The sequence below is a fragment of the Erythrolamprus reginae genome, chromosome 2 (assembly GCF_031021105.1).
Source record: "Erythrolamprus reginae isolate rEryReg1 chromosome 2, rEryReg1.hap1, whole genome shotgun sequence".
Taxonomy (NCBI): Eukaryota; Metazoa; Chordata; class Lepidosauria; order Squamata; family Dipsadidae; genus Erythrolamprus; species Erythrolamprus reginae.
In genome coordinates, this window is record NC_091951.1 from 253,421,696 (window position 1) to 253,439,765 (window position 18,070).

General features: G+C 41.4%; 1 protein-coding gene across 3 annotated transcripts in view; it reads left to right on the top strand.

Moving 5' to 3' along the window:
- Positions 1 to 311: 311 nt before the first annotated feature.
- RIGI (RNA sensor RIG-I) overlaps positions 312 to 18,070 on the top strand; it is a 49,957-nt gene continuing 32,198 nt past the window's right edge. Inside the window, exons 1-6 of one of the 3 annotated variants that reach the window (XM_070742459.1) lie at positions 312 to 843; positions 5,039 to 5,167; positions 8,605 to 8,783; positions 11,765 to 11,915; positions 13,571 to 13,708; positions 15,975 to 16,082. In XM_070742459.1, coding sequence (XP_070598560.1) covers positions 738 to 843; positions 5,039 to 5,167; positions 8,605 to 8,783; positions 11,765 to 11,915; positions 13,571 to 13,708; positions 15,975 to 16,082 — 811 coding nt within the window. In that variant the 5' untranslated portion in view covers positions 312 to 737. Of the gene's footprint in view, positions 844 to 5,038; positions 5,168 to 8,604; positions 8,784 to 11,764; positions 11,916 to 13,570; positions 13,709 to 15,974; positions 16,083 to 18,070 lie in introns of those variants that run through there. The other 2 variants (XM_070742461.1, XM_070742460.1) reach the window with 2 other exon arrangements.

Consider the following 18,070-nt stretch of genomic DNA (forward strand, 5'->3'; position numbering starts at 1 on the left):
CTTTCTAAGCGGGCAGTTCGATTTCACAGAAGTTTGATTTACTTGGAGTTATATTGTGTTATTTAAGTGTTCCCTTTATTTTTTTGAGCAGTGTAATTCTACAGCGTCCTCGGCTGGGGGGGGGGGGAGAACTCGCACCTCGCCATCATAGTGACGACTACGGCTCCTCCCCTCCTCCCCCTCGTTTGGCACGACAGCTGCAATGTTTAATTTCTGATTCGGCCCCGTCGCCTCAATCTGTCGCAAGCCGAATTCCGAGACCAATCCAAACAGGAAAAAAGGCTCCGCTTCGTCCCTCTGCTCCAAACGGAGGCCCGCCCCGTTCTTGCAATGGCGCTCTCCCTCGAGACGCGGTTTCGGTTTCCTTTTCCTTCGTTTCTCGGCTGGTGTTTCCTGATTTTTGGGGGAGGGCGGGGGGAACCTCCTTCGCTTTCGTTTCTCGCTTCTTCTGCCCGGCTGGATTCCGAGGAATCGAGTGGGGGGAGGGGAGGAAACGGAGTGTTTTCATTGGACCGTTTGGGGCCCCGTCCACTGGAAGGGTAAATTTTAAGCTGCTTCCCGACGCTTTTAGTTGGAAGAACTGCGAGCAGGCTACCCGGCGAGTCGGATTTGGATTGTATTTTTCTTTTTGGGTGGCATTTTTTTTGTGAGGGGGGGGGCAGGGTTGGGGGAAAAAAAAACCCGGACTGCGAGGCAAGTTGCAAATCCAGAGGTTTATTTAAGGAGAAAGAGGAAAAATGAGCGAGGATGATCGAGAGAATTTGCGTCGCTGCAAGAATTACATAGAGAAAACTTTAAACCCTGCTTACATATTGAGCTACATGAAAACCTGGCTGTCTGACGGTATTGATGGATTATTTATTTATTGATTGAATGAGTGATTGATTTATTAATTTATGTATTGGGTGATTCATTTATTTATTGAGTTATTGACTTGATTTATTGATTTATTGATTTTTGGTTCGATTTATATGCCCTCCCAACTCCCTAAGCTATGTCATGTTTTTGTTCTGATGTCCCCAACTGGATGCTCTTTTAGCAACTGTAGCATTATTTTTTTAAAAACCCAGATGATCGTGAGAATTGTAATGCAACATATGGGAAGGCATCAGACTGGGAGAAGTGGTTTACTGTACTAAGATGCATTTTATTTACACTCAGGACGAGGGCTTTGCTGAAAAGATACATAGATGTTTTGTCCCAAGGAGAAATAGAATAGATAGAATAGATTGAATTCTTTATTGGCCAAGTGTGATTGGACACACAAGGAAATTTGTCTTTGGTGCAGATGCTCTAAGTGTACATAAAAGACAAGATACACTGTATACAAAATATATAAGAAGCCATTTGATTCTTAAGTCAATTCATCGACGGTCATAACATAATTCACGTCGGGGGAGACGTTTTTCAACGCATCTGCTTTTAATTTGGGTACTGTATCTTTTTCCCCCCATTCCAAAAATCTGCACCGCCTACAGTCCCTAGGGAGATGGGCTGCATACAAATTGATGAATAAATAAATATTCTCCAAAACATCCGAAGATCGTTCAACTCCTTTTCTAACGTCAACAGTCGCCCCCGGTATTCTATTCTATTGCGGTTGCATGGAGGTGTTTCCCTGCCCAACAAGAAATTTTCCTACCGATGTTTCCAAAACGGAATGAATGAGTTAAAACTTCAGCTTGAAGACATCCTTTTAAAGGAATCCTCCCGCTTTTTAAAAAACAGCGTCATTCCCACATGTGCTCTGATGTTGATTAAAGCAACATACATTTAATTAATTGATTGATTAATTAATTCGACTTCTATGCCGCCCAATGCCGAAGGACTCAAGGCGGAATATAACAATTTTAAGACCGCGGATCTATATATACTGCTCAAAAATTAATAATAAAGGGAACACTAACACATTCTAGATCTGAATGAATGGAATACAGTATTTGACTTCACTTCAGGCATTGGCTGTGACTTTTCAGAAGAGGTTGGGCAGAAAGACGTTGAAAGGGGAAAAAAATGGTTTTGCGTAGCTACTATTCAGTAAGGAACCCGAGAGGCGACTATTTCGCCCACCGCGGTTCTTATACTTCCTTCCTTGCTTCCCTCCTTCCTTGATTGATTAATTGATTGATTGCAGAGAAGAAGTCAGGCTAAGCATTTCAGACAGGTTGCGTTTGAGCGCTCTTGCAACGCGTTTTGCGGGGGGTGGGGGGTGTTGCAGGCAGTGGTTTTTTGAGTTGGTAGACCCGCCTTTGCTATGTGTAGGCGCTCACGATGGGGTTGCCAAGGCCAGTTTCCGTAAAGCGGCTTGGTTGAACTGCGTGGAGATGGGGAGTGTGTGTGTGTTTTCCCTGCATTGTGACTGCGCCCAGTGTAGGCTCTTTTTCGGAATTACTGTTGGTAACCGGGAGGCGGAAGCAAGGCGCTGTCGGCTGAAAGCAGTTGAGGCGGGGCAAGAGTCCTGCGAACAGATGGCGCTAAAAACCCTCCAAGCGCGCTCGTGCCCTGCCTACTTCTAACAGCTTTTTTTCCCTCCCTCCCTGAAAACGGCAGAATTTTTCGTGTTCCGTGTTATGTCCGGCTGAGCCACTAGAGGGCAATGTAGGAGCGGGAAGCTCCAGGATCCGAATTGACTGTTAAGCTTTTAGCCGTTCGTATAAATTGCACTGTTCCTGTCAGAAGTTGCCTCCTGTCAGAGTTGTGTTCTGAACGTGTTGATTAAAGCATCCAATGTTCCTCAGAGCTGTCAGTCTCTTCATTCTTCATTTCATTCCCATTGGAAGTGAAATAAGCAATGACTGCCTGGAAAATCCAAAACAGATTTCCTTATTTGAAACAAAGAGATTTGAGACATTTCATACACAAAGTCTTTACGAACTGCACAATCTTGATCAAGAGCTCAGAAACAAAGTATCTCATGCCAACTGTCTTTTAATTTCACATTCATTCATTCATTCCATTTGTATGATCCAAATGCTTCTAAATGCATTTACCTTTTACTCTACCTCTGCACAAGGCTTCCATCTAATTTCCATCTGATGTCCTTGGGTTTCCATTTTTTTAAATTTTACATACAAGTAGGACAAAACAATAACATTAAAAAAAGAATAGTGACATGGTTTTATATTTCTTATGATATATATACTTGGTTTCCTTTTGTTACATTTGCTTTCTTTTCATATTTTTATAAACTTAATTCTTTTTTAAAAAAACAATCTTTAGTAGTTTTGTTTAAAAAATTGACAAACATACAAACATGTCGTTTAGCGGGACACAGGAGAAGAGCCTTCTCTGTGGCGGCCCCGACCCTCTGGAACCAGCTCCCCGAGATTAGAACTGCCCCCACCCTCCTTGCCTTTCCTAAAGTTCTTAAGACCCATGTCTGGGGTGACACATCTCCCCCCCCTATACAGTTTATACATGGAATGTTTGTGTGTGTGTTTGCTTTTAATAATGGGTTTTTTAGTGTTTTTTAAATTATTAGATTTGTTTTTTACATTGTTCTTGTTATTGTTGTGAGCAGCCGGAGTGGGGCGGCATACAAATCTAATAAATAAATAAATAAATAAATAAATAAATAAATAAATGTTTTTACATATAACAGTATGCATTTCATATGTAAGGTTAAACATGGAGGTCAACTATCTTGTTGATACTTATGTTTTACAGCTTATTGGTGCTATATCTTTGTATTTCCTATGTACTTATTGTTTACATTAATATTCTTATTCACTTCTACTTATATAGTGTTTTACATACAACATTGTAATTATAATCTAATTCTTATTCTATATCCTTTTTGTAACTCTTAACTCATTTTTAAATACAATCCACATTCAGAACCCAAATGGTTAGGTTCCAACAAGCAAAAGTGAAAAGTGATTCAGTTTCACTGTAATTTTTTTCTAATTTAATATAATTATGTTTAATGACATATCCTTTGTGTCAAAGTACTGTATGAGGAGATACTTTCTCTCTCTCTCCCTCTCATCCCTTTTATGTCCCAGTCATTCCTTTGCTGTAGACCTCATCAGATGATTCCATAGACAAGCACCTTATCCCAGTTTTACTTCATGAATGTTTATCCTAGTCTGCATGCAAAGATTTTTTAGTTTAGTTCATCTAGTTTATCCTCCAGGAAAGCAAAGGTGTATGGACATAGAATTCTTCCAATTTTTTTCTGATAAAAACAACCCCTTGAAATATCTAGGCTGAGAAATTTCATTGGCCCAGAGTCAACTTTGACAACTGTATAATTATTGCTTATGTTAATGAAGACTTAAAATACTAGAACCAACAAGAATTCAGAATACATTTATCACTGTGATTAATTTCACTATATATTTCATTACATATAAATTATAGCTTCCCCCATTCCCCAGAGGCCCTGTGGAGCCTGGAAATGGCCTGTTTCCCAACTTCTGGTGGGCCCAGCGGGCTCGTGTTTCTCCCTCCCCAGGCTCCAAAGTCTTCCCTGGAGCGGGGGAATTAAAAACGCTGTTCCCCATCCCCTTGGAGGCTCTCTGGAAGCGAAAAATGCCCTCCCAGAGCCTCTGCCCAAGCCAAAAATCAGCTGGTTGACACATACATGTTGGAGCTGAGCTAGTGCTATAGATTTGCCATCACTGTGCTAGAGGCTACCAATGTCATCACGCTGCTTTTGATATAAACTTACAATCATTTCCTTTCCAATTCTCTACTCTGCAAAGGGATGGGAAAAGAAAAATAACATTAATATTGATTGTATTGGTAACCACATTATTGAGGGGACAGCATTGTTGCAATTTTCAATGGATGCTGAGGGAGGCAAGTAGTAAGTAAGAACCACTTGTAATGTGTTTTCATTAAGCAAGCACATACACACAAAGTTTCTAAACAGCAGCAGAATGAATTATTGCCTCTGGGTATGCGGAAAATGGAATCATAGACCCCTGGAAAGCTAAAATGGAAAAGATGCTTTACTTTGAAAGATGCTTTGCTTTGAACCTTAAGGTGAGAAATTTACATCAACAGTTTTGTCTACAATCTGATTTCATTCTAGAGACCATTGAGAAAATTGAAGAGCAAAGGAACCGGCCAACATTGGCAGCAGAACTCTTTCTTCAGTCTATTCTAGAGCTCAAAGAAGATGGATGGTTCCGTGGTTTTCTGGATGCACTGCGAGAATCAGGTATGACTGCTTTATTATATCAGAAATGTTTACTAAACTTCAATCTTTCTCCCTCTAAAACTAATAAAACCTCTAATTTATTTATTTATTTATTAATTAATTAATTAATTAATTAATTATTTGGATTTGTATGCCGCCCCTCTCCGAAGACTCGGGGCGGCTTACAACAAGTGAAACAATCATGATAATCCAATTAATTAAAATATTTATAGATTTAAGAAAAACCCCATATACTAACAGACACACACACAAGCATACCATGTATAAATTAAATGTGCCCAGGGGAGATGTTTAATTTCCCCATGCCTGACGGCAAAGGTGGGTCTTAAGGAGTTTACGGAAGGCAGGAAGAGTAGGGGCAGTTCTAATCTCCAGGGGGCGTTGGTTCCAGAGAGCCGGTGCCGCCACAGAGAAGGCTCTTCTCCTGGGGCCCGCCAACCGACATTGTTTAGTTGACGGGACCCGGAGAAGGCCCACTCTGTGGGACCTAAGCGGTCGCTGGGATTCGTGCGGCAGGAGGCGGTCTCGGAGATTTTCTGGTCCGATGCCATGAAGGGCTTTAAAGGTCATAACCAACACTTTGAATTGTGACCGGAAATTGATCGGCAGCCAATGCAGACTGCGGAGTGATGGTGAAATATGGGCATACCTAGGTAAGCCCATGACTGCTCTCGCAGCTGCGTTCTGCACGATCTGAAGTTTCCGAACACTTTTCAAAGGTAGCCCCATGTAGAGAGCATTACAGTAGTCGAACCTCGAGGTGATGAGGGCATGAGCAATGAGTCCCGGTCCAGATAGGGCCGCAACTGGTGCACCAGGCGAACCTGGGCAAACGCCCCCCTCGCCACAGCTGAGAGATGGTTTTCTAATGTGAGCTGTGGATCGAGGAGGACGCCCAAGTTGCGGACCCTCTCTGAGGGGGTCAATAATCCCCCCCCCAGGGTGATGGACGGACAGATGGGATTGTCCTTGGGAGGCAGAACCCACAGCCACTCCGTCTTATCCGGGTTGAGTTTGAGTCTGTTGACACCCATCCAGGCCCCAACAGCCTCCAGGCACCGGCACATCACTTCCACCGCTTCGTTGACTGGGCATGGGGTGGAGATGTAAAGCTGGGTATCATCGGCATATTGATGATACCTCACCCCATGTCCTTGGATGATCTCACCCAGCAGTTTCATGTAGATGTTAAATAGCAAGGGGGAGAGGACCGACCCCTGAGGCACCCCACAAGGGAGAGACCTCGGAGCCGACCTCTGACCCCCCACTAACACCGATTGCGACCGGCCAGAGAGGTAGGAGGAGAACAGTGCCCCCCAGCCCCTCCAACCGGTGCAGAAGGATACCATGGTCGATGGTATCGAAAGCCGCTGAGAGATCGAGGAGCACCAGGACAGAGGATAAACCCCTGTCCCGGGCCCGCCAGAGATCATCCATCAACGCGACCAAAGCGGTTTCCGTGCTGTAACCGGGCCTGAAACCCGACTGTCGGGGACCTAGATAATCGGCTTCTTCCAAGGACCGTTGGAGCTGGAGTGCCACCACCTTCTCGACAACCTTCCCCATAAAGGGAAGGTTGGAGACTGGACGATAGTTATTAAGTACGGCTGGTGGTTTTATGTAAACAATTGCAATTTCTTTGAGTGGGTTCCACATAAAATAATTATTCAAAGAGTTCAGCATATTAGTCATTGAAAACAGACACGTACACACATACGTACACACACACACACACACACACACAAAATGATATTCAGTTACAAGACAGGAAACACATTCTTAGTTGGCATGTAAGTGTCCTTTTTGAAAGACGGCTTCTTCCAAAAGCCTCTGCAAATGAGCTGATGGATTCCTTCAGCCTCAGATCTGACAGTCTATGAATCCAGTAAGTTTGTTGGAAATGAAAGCTGGAATTAGAGCTGGGGTTTTCAATGCGAAGTGAAATTACCATATATTTTGGAGTATAAGGCACATCTTTCCCTCCCTAAAAGTGGTTGAAAGTGTTGGTGCGTCTTACACACCAAATACAGTGATACCTTGCCTTACGGGAGGAGGTTCGTAAGGTGAAAAGTTTGTAAGACGAAACAATGTTTCCCATAGGAATCAATGGAAAACCGATTAATGCATGCAAACCCAAAATTTAACCCTTTTTCAAGCCAAAGCGCCCGTTTTTGCGGTGGTGGGATTCCCCTGAAGCTCCCCTCCATGGGAAACCCCACCTCCTGACTTCCGTGTTTTTGCGATGCTGTAGGGAAATCCCAGGAGGGGAATCCCAGGATAGCAAAAACGGGCGCTCCGCTGGGAACGGAAGTCCGGAGGTGGGGTTTCCCAGTGAGTGAAATTGCACCATCGCAAAAACACGGAAGTCCTTGAAACCCCACCTCCGGACTTCCGTTGCCAGCGGAGCGCCCGTTTTTGCGATCCTGGGATTCCCCTCCTGGGATTTCCCTACAGCATCGCAAAAACGCGGAAGTCAGGAGGTGAGGTTTCCCATGGAGGGGAGCTTCAGGGGAATCTCACCACCGCAAAAACGGGCGCTCCGCTGACAAGGGAAGGCCAGAGATGGGGTTTCCCAGCAAGGGAAGCCTCAGCGAAATCACACTATCGCAAAAACACAGAAGTCTGGAGGTGGGGTTTTGAGGACTTCCGTGTTTTTGCGATGGTGCAATTTCACAGCATTGCAAAAACGCAGAAGTCAGGAGGTGGGATTTCCCATGGAGGGGAGCCTCAGGGGAATCCCAGGATCGGGTGCTTCGCTTGCCACACAAGTCCGGAGACGGGGCATCCCAGTGGCGGCGGCGGGTTCGTAAGGCGAAAAAAGTTCGTAAGAATAGCCAAAAAAGTTCCAAACCCTGGGTTCGTATCTCAAAAATTTCATATGACAAGGTGTTTGTATCACGAGGTACCACTGTATAGCCATTTTTAGCCTCCCAAAGCCATGTCTCCACGTCCCATTTTTGTGAAACAAAAAGACCTTTTTTGCAAAAAAAATTCCTCAGCCCCCAGGAGCATTCTGTATGCCTCCCAAACTTTCTGCACACCCAATTTTTTTGCAAAAAATGGGTGAAAAATTACTTTGAGCTCAATGCAGTTCCTGTTTAACTGACATTAAATAGCTTAAAGAAGTCAGTCAGCACAACCAACAGAATCGGCATCCTGATAATAAGAAAATATTTACAGTAATAAGTGCCAAGGGGATTTTTTGGGGTGGGTGGGGGAGGTTCTTTAAAAGCTCTCCAAGTCTCAGAGAGGAGCTGGAGTTTCTTACCAAACTTGATTGGTAGGGCTTCTCAACACAATCACTTTCCACACTTTTTGGGTGTGTGTGTGCTGAAGCTAACTTAGAAAGGCAACAGATAAACCACCTGTTGCTTATGGTTAACCTTAGTCAATTGCCACTTTAATTTCAATTTGCACCTTCTATTCTGCTTCTTAAGGGTATACTGGCCTTTCCCAAGCAATTGGAAATTGGGATTTCCAGATAATTGAAACTTTGGAACCTTATAGGGAACTTCTGAAACGAATTGAACCCGCTATGCTGGATATTGATGTCAAAGAAATTCATGGCGGCATGGGTAACTGCCTCCTACCTCAGGAATGGGAAGAAATTTATCAGGTATTATTTATTTAAACTGCTTAATCAATAACACTCAGCCCATCCGCTCTATGCTATCCCACTGTTAACAAGAGTCTCACATTATTTTAGGAGACAGCCCTGACTTTCATTTTATACAGGGTACTAATTCTGCATGATCGGAGAGCAAAAATAAAAGCTATATCAATTATTACCAATTTAATTTCTATAAATATTTGAGAATATGCTGATGTGGTCCAGGTTATAGGCTGGTATGCAAGGAAGGGAGGAATAAATAGTGAATTTTAAAATTGGTTTTGCTTATTTTACATTGTCTTATTGTTACTCTGAGAGAAAAGATTTGTGAATTTTGCTCTGATCGTTTTTTTTTTCAAGTTTAGTTGCTTGTACTTTGTTTTCCTTATTATTATTATTTATTAGATTTGTATGCCGCCCCTCTCCGTAGACTCGGGGCGGCTCACAACACAACAAAAACAGTTTATAACAAATCTAATAATTTACAATTTAAAATATTAAAAAACCCCATTATTAAACAAAAATACACACAAGCATACCATACATAAATTGTATAGGCCCGGGGGAGATATCTCAGTTCTCCCATGCCTGACGACAAAGGTGGGTTTAAAGGAGTTTGCGAAAGGTGAGGAGGGTAGGGGCCAGTGTCCCCTCTAATTTTTTGGGGGGTGGGCGGAAAAGTATAGTGTCTGAGCGGCAGTCCCTTCGGGATTGGGTGGCACAGAAATAATAAATAAATAAATAAACAAACAAACAAACAAACAAACAAACAAAAAACCCACCCTGTTTTGCCTCAGAGAATTTCAAAATAAAATACTGTACTGTGTGTCTATAACAGTGAGCTCATAATACAGCAACTCTATCAATATCAAAATGCCACTTAAATAGTTGAGCTAGTTTCAAACTAGATTTTGATTTTCTTTCTCTCTTCCTTACTCCCATTCTTTTTCTTTCTCTTTTCCTTCCTCTCTTTTTTCTATCTGTTTCTCTCTCTTCCTCTCTTCCTCTCTCTCTCCTTCCCTCTCACTCTTTCCCTCTCGGCTTCTGGGCAGGTTTGGAAAACTCTGAGTTGATGATGATTTTTAAGTGAGCAATTGCTCACTGCTCAGCTTAGAGGGAACTATGGTAGGGGCAGTAATAATCTCTGGGGGGAGCTGGTTCCAGAGAGTCGGGGCCGCCACAGAGAAGGCTCTTCCCCTGGGGCCCGCCAACCGACATTGTTTAGTTGACGGGACCTGGAGAAAGCCCACTCTGTGGGACCTAATCGATCGCTTGGATTCGTGCGGCAGAAGGCAGTCTCGGAGATATTCTGGTCCAATGCCATGAAGGGCTTTAAAGGTCATAACCAACACTTTGAATTGTGACCGGAAATTGATCGGCAAACAATGCAGACTGCTGAGTGTTGGTGTAACATGGGCATACCTAGGGACAGTTTTCCCTCTAATTTTTTTGGGGGGTGGGCGGAAAAGTATAGTGTCTGAGCGGCAGTCCCTTTGGGACTGGGCGGCACAGAAATAATAAATAAATAAATAAACAAACAAACAAATTAATAAATAAAAACCCCACCCTGTTTTGCCTCAGAGAATTTCAAAATAAAATACTGTACTGTGTGTCTATAACAGTGAGCTCATAATAGGGCAACTGTATCAATATCAAAATGCCACTTAAATAGTTGAGCTAGTTTCAAACTAGATTTTGATTTTCTTTCTCTCTTCCTTACTCCCATTCTTTTTCTTTTTCTTTTCCTTCCTCTCTTTTTTCTATCTGTTTCTCTCTCTTCCTCTCTCCTTCCCTCTCACTCTTTCCCTCTCGGCTTCTGGGCAGGTTTGGAAAACTCTGAGTTGATGATGATTTTTAAGTGAGCGATTGCTCACTGCTCAGCTTAGAGGGAACTATGCCTAGGGAAGCCCATGACTGCTCTCGCAGATGCATTCTGCACGATCTGAAGTTTCCGAACACTTTTCAAAGGTAGCTCCAGGTAGAGAGCATTACAGTAGTCGAACCTCGAGGTGAATGAGGGCATGAGTGACTGTGAGTAGTGAGTCCCAGTCCAAATAGGGCCGTAACTGGTGCACCAGGCGAACCTGGGCAAACGCCCCCCTCGCCACAGCTGAAAGATGGTTCTCTAATGTGAGCTGTGGATCGAGGAGAACGCCCAAGTTGCGGACCCTCTCCGAGGGGGTCAATAATTCCCCCCCCTAGGGTGATGGACGGACAGGTGGGATTGTCCTTGGGAGGCAAAACCCACAGCCACTCCGTCTTATCATAATAATAAGCCCAATTGGGCTTTTGAGTTCATGGCTGTAAGGCCAAGTGCTTATTTCAGGGTTCAAAAAAATATAAGACAGGATCTTATTTTTGGGGAAACACAGATAGTTTGGCATGAATCTTCCGATATTATTTTCATAAAATTTTATTGAAAGCTTTACAAATAATATAAGAATTAACTCAAATTAATAGCAATAGCAGCTAGACTTATATACTGCTTCATAGTGCTTTACAGCCCTCTCTCAGCAGTTTACAGAGTCAACATATTGTCCCCAACAATCTGGGTCTTTATTTTATCTCGGAAGGATGGAAGGTTGAGTCAACCTGGAGCTTGTCAAGACTGAACTACTGGCAGTTGACAGAGTCAGCCTGCAATACCGCATTCTAACCACTTCGCCACAAAGGCTGTAATAAAGAGCGAAAGCAAGGACGAAGAAAGTAAAAAGCAAAGGTGTGGAAAGAAAGGATAAAATGAAATAAAAAGAAGCTTCCAATTTCCTTTGTAACAAATATAAGTGCAATTACAAAATCAACTCCTGCCTTATGATTAAAAAAGAAGATTGACATTTCTATTCAGTTTTCCCCCTAATCTTCAAAGACCACAAATTCTGCATTTTTTCTGTTTTATGTGAAGAGTCCATAAAGAGTGGAAGTGAATCTTTTGAGTTTTGAAATACAATAAATAATGCTCCTCTCTACCTCCTCTTTCTGATTGGCAGATTAGTGACAACAAAGGGAGAAGCGCCAGCGCAAAGAAACTGGTAGAATGTCTGCTTAGATCAGACAAAGAACATTGGCCTAAAACTTTCCCTATCGCACTGTATGAGTCTGGATACAAAACCCAAAGCGAATACTGGAATTTGAAAGGAGGTATTGTCATATGGTTGTTTTACTTTCCATTCAGTCTCTTTCTTTTGGAAGACTTCCAGAATAGAGAAAGTTACAAGAGGCAGAGCCACCAATTAGAATGTCATTGGGGTGTATGCAGTGATGGTCATAATCAGGTGGTCGAACCCAGGGCTGGGTTCTTCTTACCTTTTCCTACCAGTGTGCACCGCAATATTTTGGGCATGTGTGATTGCTGCAATCGCACACATACACTTGTGTCCCCTGGTGTGATTTTACTTCTGCGTATGCTTAGAGGGACAATTTTACTTCCATGCATGCTCAGTGTCGAAAACCTGCAACTTTTTAATTAAAAAATATGATGGTACGCACGGACCCGCAAAGACAGTACCAGAGCCATCACATCGAAATTGCAATATCGGTGGGCCACTGTTGGAGCATCTAGTAGGAATCCACTTCTGATTGAAACCCTTCAGTTTTAGCTTGTATGTGCCTTAAAATTGGAAAGGCATCCATTGCCATGCTGTTACAGGTAGTCCTCACTTAAAAAGTCAAATTGGGACCTGCAATTTACCCACTAAGTGGTGCAGTCACTGAGTGGCAAATCACATAGACTCAGTTTCACACCTTTGGCTTTGTTTGCTTTCTAACTACTCCCCTGCCCTTTGGAATGCTCTGGGTATTTGTTTGCTGTCTTATATACACAGAAAGCAATGCATTCATGTTGGAAAACACAGGTGCATTGCAAAAAATAGCTTTCGATATTCTCTTGAAATCCCTTCCTCTCTGATCTCTTCACTATACAAGTAGGAGGCAGATGGGGGGGAGGGGCTAGAAAAAAAAGCAAGCAATTTCTGTAAGCAGTCGCTCCCTTCCTGACCTTTTCCCATTGCCTGTACAATCACATTGCTTTTGATACGTAGAAAAAAAAGCAGCTTACTCTTTAAATCCCTCCCACTCCAATCTTTCAACTAGTGTCACTTAGTGAAATGGGTGGGGTAGAAATGTAGTGAATATATAAACAAAAAATTACGTAGAAACTTTGTCATTTGAGCAAGACTATTCAAATAGGTCCTCCACGTTGTTTACGATTGGAGATTTGCAGTGTTTCTGCATTCATGAGAACATCATATTCTGTTTCCCAACAGTATGCAGAATATAAATTTCTTATACAATCATTGAGTTGATGCTTAATACACTCTAGTATAACAATATTTATTTATTTATTAGATTTGTTTGCCACCCCTCTCCGTAGACTCGGGGCGGCTAACAACAATAATAAGACAGTATAAACAAATCTAATATTTAAGTTTAAGTTAAATTAAGAAACCCTAATTTGAGAAACCAATCATACATACAGACATACCAAGCATAAATTTTATAAGCCTAGGGGGAAGGGAATATCTCAATTCCCCCATGCCTGACGACAGAGGTGGGTTTTAAGGAGCTTACGAAAGGCAAGGAGGGTGGGGGCAACTGATCTTTGGGGGGAGTAGGTTGCAGAGGGTCAGGGCCGCCACAGAAAAGGCTCTTCCCCTGGGTCCCGCCAGACGGCATTGTTTTTTTAATATATTTTTTCCTACTCATATTTTCCTGAGGAGTGCTTTTACAATAGATGTGTCAGGCCAAATAGTTACGAAAATGCAATAATTGAACGGATTTCTCTATGTCACATTCAGATGATAATGCAGATGTTGAAATGAAAAATGCAGATGCTGAAATAGACAGTGAAGACGAAAGCAGCTCTGTTTTTCAAATACAGATTTCCGAAGAAGCAGAATCTGATAATCTTTGTGGGAGTTCATCTTCAGCTTCAGGTAAGACAGTTGGAAAACTGCCTTGGGCTCAATTTATCTGCATTCTCCTAGGAAATGTTTAGTAGCTTCTCAAGGAAAGGATCTGTATTACCAAAAGTAATCATGTCACTTATTTTGGGCAGAGGAGTATGACTAGGTGACTTCGGTACTTATATTTCTTGAAAAATTTCAATGCTGTCCCTACAGCCCCTTGTGGATCAATATTTTGGCGTTTTCTAATGTGATTAAATGTAGAAATGGTGCATTACCAAAATAATACTCATTTATTTTAAAATGAATTATATTTACCTTTAGTGTAGTTTGAAGTATCAGCTACAGGCCAATGAAGCCTCTTGTTTGTTTTCTCTGGGAGGTGTCTGTTACAGATCTATATTAGAAAACTTGCAAGGTATTTTCTTGCTTTGAAAAATGTTACTTTTTGACAATTGAACATGGAACATAAGCACAACTTCTGTCCCTTGAATCAGACAAATAGGCCTTCAGACTTTTATTTAGAATTGCTTCAGGCTCCACCATGTTTAAACCAAGTCATCCAGCCTGTAAGCATTTTCACACATCCTTCTACAAAATGACATAGGCACGCGAAAGCTTTCAAATTTGTACGTGTGGTTATTTGCTTTTAATCAGCTTTGTGCTAGTCTAAATTAATAAAAAAGAAAAAAGACATAGAAAAAAAAGAAAACCAAGATAAATTTGGACACCTACCCTTAATTGTTATTTTTTATAATGGCAAGCTATGATAGAAGAGGGTTCTTCAGAAATTACCAACTGACACCATCTCTGCAAGAGCAAGTGATCTTATGGTTCTTCCTCACAGGGAAATTACTTTCAATGGCCTTGATGAGGAGAGAGTTGTTAAGTAAATTTTGTTAAGTAAACTTTATGATTTTTTTTAAGCCACAGTTGTTAAGTAAATCACTGCAATTGTTAACTTGTTAACGGTTGTAAAGTGAATCTGGCTTCCCCACTGGCATTGCTAGTCAGAAGGTTGCAAAAGGTGATTCCCACATGACTACGGGATGCTGTAACCGTCATAAACATGAACTGATTACCAAGCTTCCAAATTTTGATCATGTGACCATAGGGAGGCTGCAAGCATCCTAAGTGTGAAAAATAGTCATAAGTCACTTTTTTCAGCGCTGTTGTAACTGTAAACTGCTTAGAAAAGGCTGTAAAATACTATGAAGCAATATGTAAGTGCTGTTGTTGTAGTAGATACTTCATTTTACATGCCATACATATGTTATATTCTTTATACTATATTTTCAGAGTATAAGACGCACCATTTTAACCCCGCAAAAGAGGGTGGAAACTTGGGTGTGTCTTATACACTGCATGTAGCCCCGCCCAGCCACTCCCACCCTTTGGCCTCTGCCTCCCAGCAATTTACCCCCTTGCAGCAAGCCGCGCAGAGCCTGAGTATCACAAGCAACTGATTATTGGTGGCCTGACCAGCAGCTGATTGAGGCTGTAAGCAGGCCCACATGATAAAAACTGAAAGTGAAGCTAGCTGCAAGGAGGCAAATTGCTGGGAGGCAGAATTTTATTTTCTTGTACTAATCAGTTGGTGAAACTGGATGCAAGGAGGCAAGTCAATAACTATAAATGTCTATAGAATGTTCAAATTATTAAGCCTATTTTTTAAAGACTGCTTTATTATTGTTCTAGACACCTTAACAAAATGAAGAAGCTTTTTTAAATAAATGCTCGATCTGAAGAGGCCCATTGCTATTGTATCTTCTTTTAAATAGCAGAGAATAATTTATACTTCAAAGTTTAACAGTATCTGTACAAGTAGATCTATTTAAATAATTGGGAGGGGTTAGTCTGACTACACTTAAGACAACTTTTTGGCATTAATATACTGCCATAATGTATATTTATCAAATTCTTTGCTATTTCTTTTGGGTCAGGCACACATGCACAGAAATACACAGCAAACAGTATTTATTTATTTATTTATTTATTATTTATTTATTAGATTTTTATGCCGCCCTTCTCCTTAGACTCAGGGCGGCTTGCAACATGTTAGCAACAGCACTTTTTAACAGAACCAGCCTATTGCCCCCACAATCCGGGTCTTCATTTTACCCACCTCGGAAGGATGGAAGGCTGAGTCAACCTGAGTCATTTGTGCTGTCTGCTGGGAGGTAGAGGCAGATCCCTCCCCCTTTTTCTTACCCCAAAACTAAGGTGCATCTTATACTCTGAAAGATAAGGTATGTTACAGTTTTTTCAATGTGCTTTTGTTCACTTGTTCTTCTAGATACTTTCCAGCAGACCAGATATGTTCCAAGGAAGCCAAGGAGCTATCAGATAGAACTTGCAGAACCTGCTCTTAATGGCAAGCATACCATGATTTGTGCCCCTACTGGTAAGATTATATTTCTCTGAACTACAGTAACACTTAGAAGTAAGTTTCTTGGCTGGTAGGAATGGAAAGTTATTTTAGACCTCTTTTTTTTTTAAAGAAAGGCCATAAGAAAAAAAATTTAAGGGGGGGAAAAGAATACTTACATTTTTCTCCCCCCTCCACCCTCTTTTCCTGGTATGATGGAGATTTGAATGGTTTGCTCGTGCCATCATCAAACCTTGATTATCCCTTTATGGGAATACTAGACAACTCTACATTATCTTCTTAAAGTCATCTTTTAAGAAGAAGAAAATGCAGTCTTAGGTGAAAGAAATGAACATTATTGGTGGATAGTTCTGTGATCATCTAATAAGATGAGACCGAGACCGCCTGCTGCCGCACGAATCCCAGCGACCGATTAGGTCCCACAGAGTGGGCCTTCTCCGGGTCCCGTCAACTAAACAATGTCGGTTGGCGGGCCCCAGGGGAAGAGCCTTCTCTGTGGCGGCCCCGACCCTCTGGAACCAACTGCCCCCGGAGATTAGAACTGCCCCTACTCTCCTTGCCTTTCGTAAGCTCCTTAAGACCCACCTGTGTCGTCAGGCATGGGGGAACTGAGACATCTCCCCCAGGCATATACAATTTATGAATGGCATGTGTGTATGTGTGTGTGTTTAGAAAATGGGGTTTTTAAAATGTTTTTAGTAGAAATTTAGATTTGTTATAAATTGTTTTTCACTTTGTTGTGAGCCGCCCCGAGTCTGCGGAGAGGAGCGGCATACAAATCTAAACAAATAAATAAATAAAATAAATAAGAGTATATATCATCTATCATTCTGTAATCATCTAATAAGAGTATATATTTATAAATGGAAAAATAACTAATGGCAAAAGAAACTTCAATAATATGTCAATATTTAATTAGCTAAATAAATAAACATGACCATGGCAAAAAAAGAAATGGGGGAATGAGTGGTTTCTGACTTCCAGCTGACTTCTCTATTGATGTTGCTTGCGGGAAGCTGTTAGAAAGCATCTACCAACTTGTATCTTTAATGTAAGAAAGAAGAAAGAATAAATTTGTAGTACATTTAATTAATGCATATGTGTATGTATATATGTATATATATATATACACACACACATATATACACATATATACCTATGTATGTATGTATCTATGTATGTATGCATGTATATGCCCTAGCACAAAGACAAAAGCACCAGCCAGAAGATGACGAGTGAGACCTCGTTGAAACGTCGCCAGAAATCTCTGAAACTTACACGGGAAGAAACCCTAATATAAAAAAATAAAGGGAACACCTCAACAACGCAATATAACTCCAAGTAAATCAAACTTCTGTGAAATCAAACTGTCCACTTAGGAAGCATAGAATAAAAATGAAAGATATGAAGAATAGTATAATAATCAATTTAAAAACAATAAAAATATCTGTGTGGAGAAACCAATCATTGTAGTTAAAAGCTTGTTGCAGTAGCCTTTCTTAATGTAAGAGGACAAAGAACCTTCTCTTTCAGAAATGACAAGTTCCATAATATATCTTGTCCAATTTCCCCAAGCAGCTCGAAGTGAAAGACTTTCCCCCAAATGTCTGAACCAGACAGATATACATTCATGGTATGGTCTCTGATACAGGTAGTCCTCAACTCACAACAGTTCGTTTAGTGACTGTTCAAAGCTACAATGGCACTGAAAAAAGTGACTTATGACCGTTTTCACAGTTACAATCTTTCCAGTATCCCCATGATCATCTGATCAAAATTCAGATGTTTTGCAATTGGCTCATATTTATGACCATTGCTGGGTCGCTTGGTCCCCTTTTGTGACCACCTGACAATCAAAAATGGGGAAGCCAGATTTACTTAACAACTGGGTTACTAACTTAATCAACTGCAGTGATTTACTTAACATCTGAGGCAAAAAGATTGTAAAATGGGGCAAAATTCACTTAACAAATGTCTCAACAACAGAAATGTTGGGCTCAATT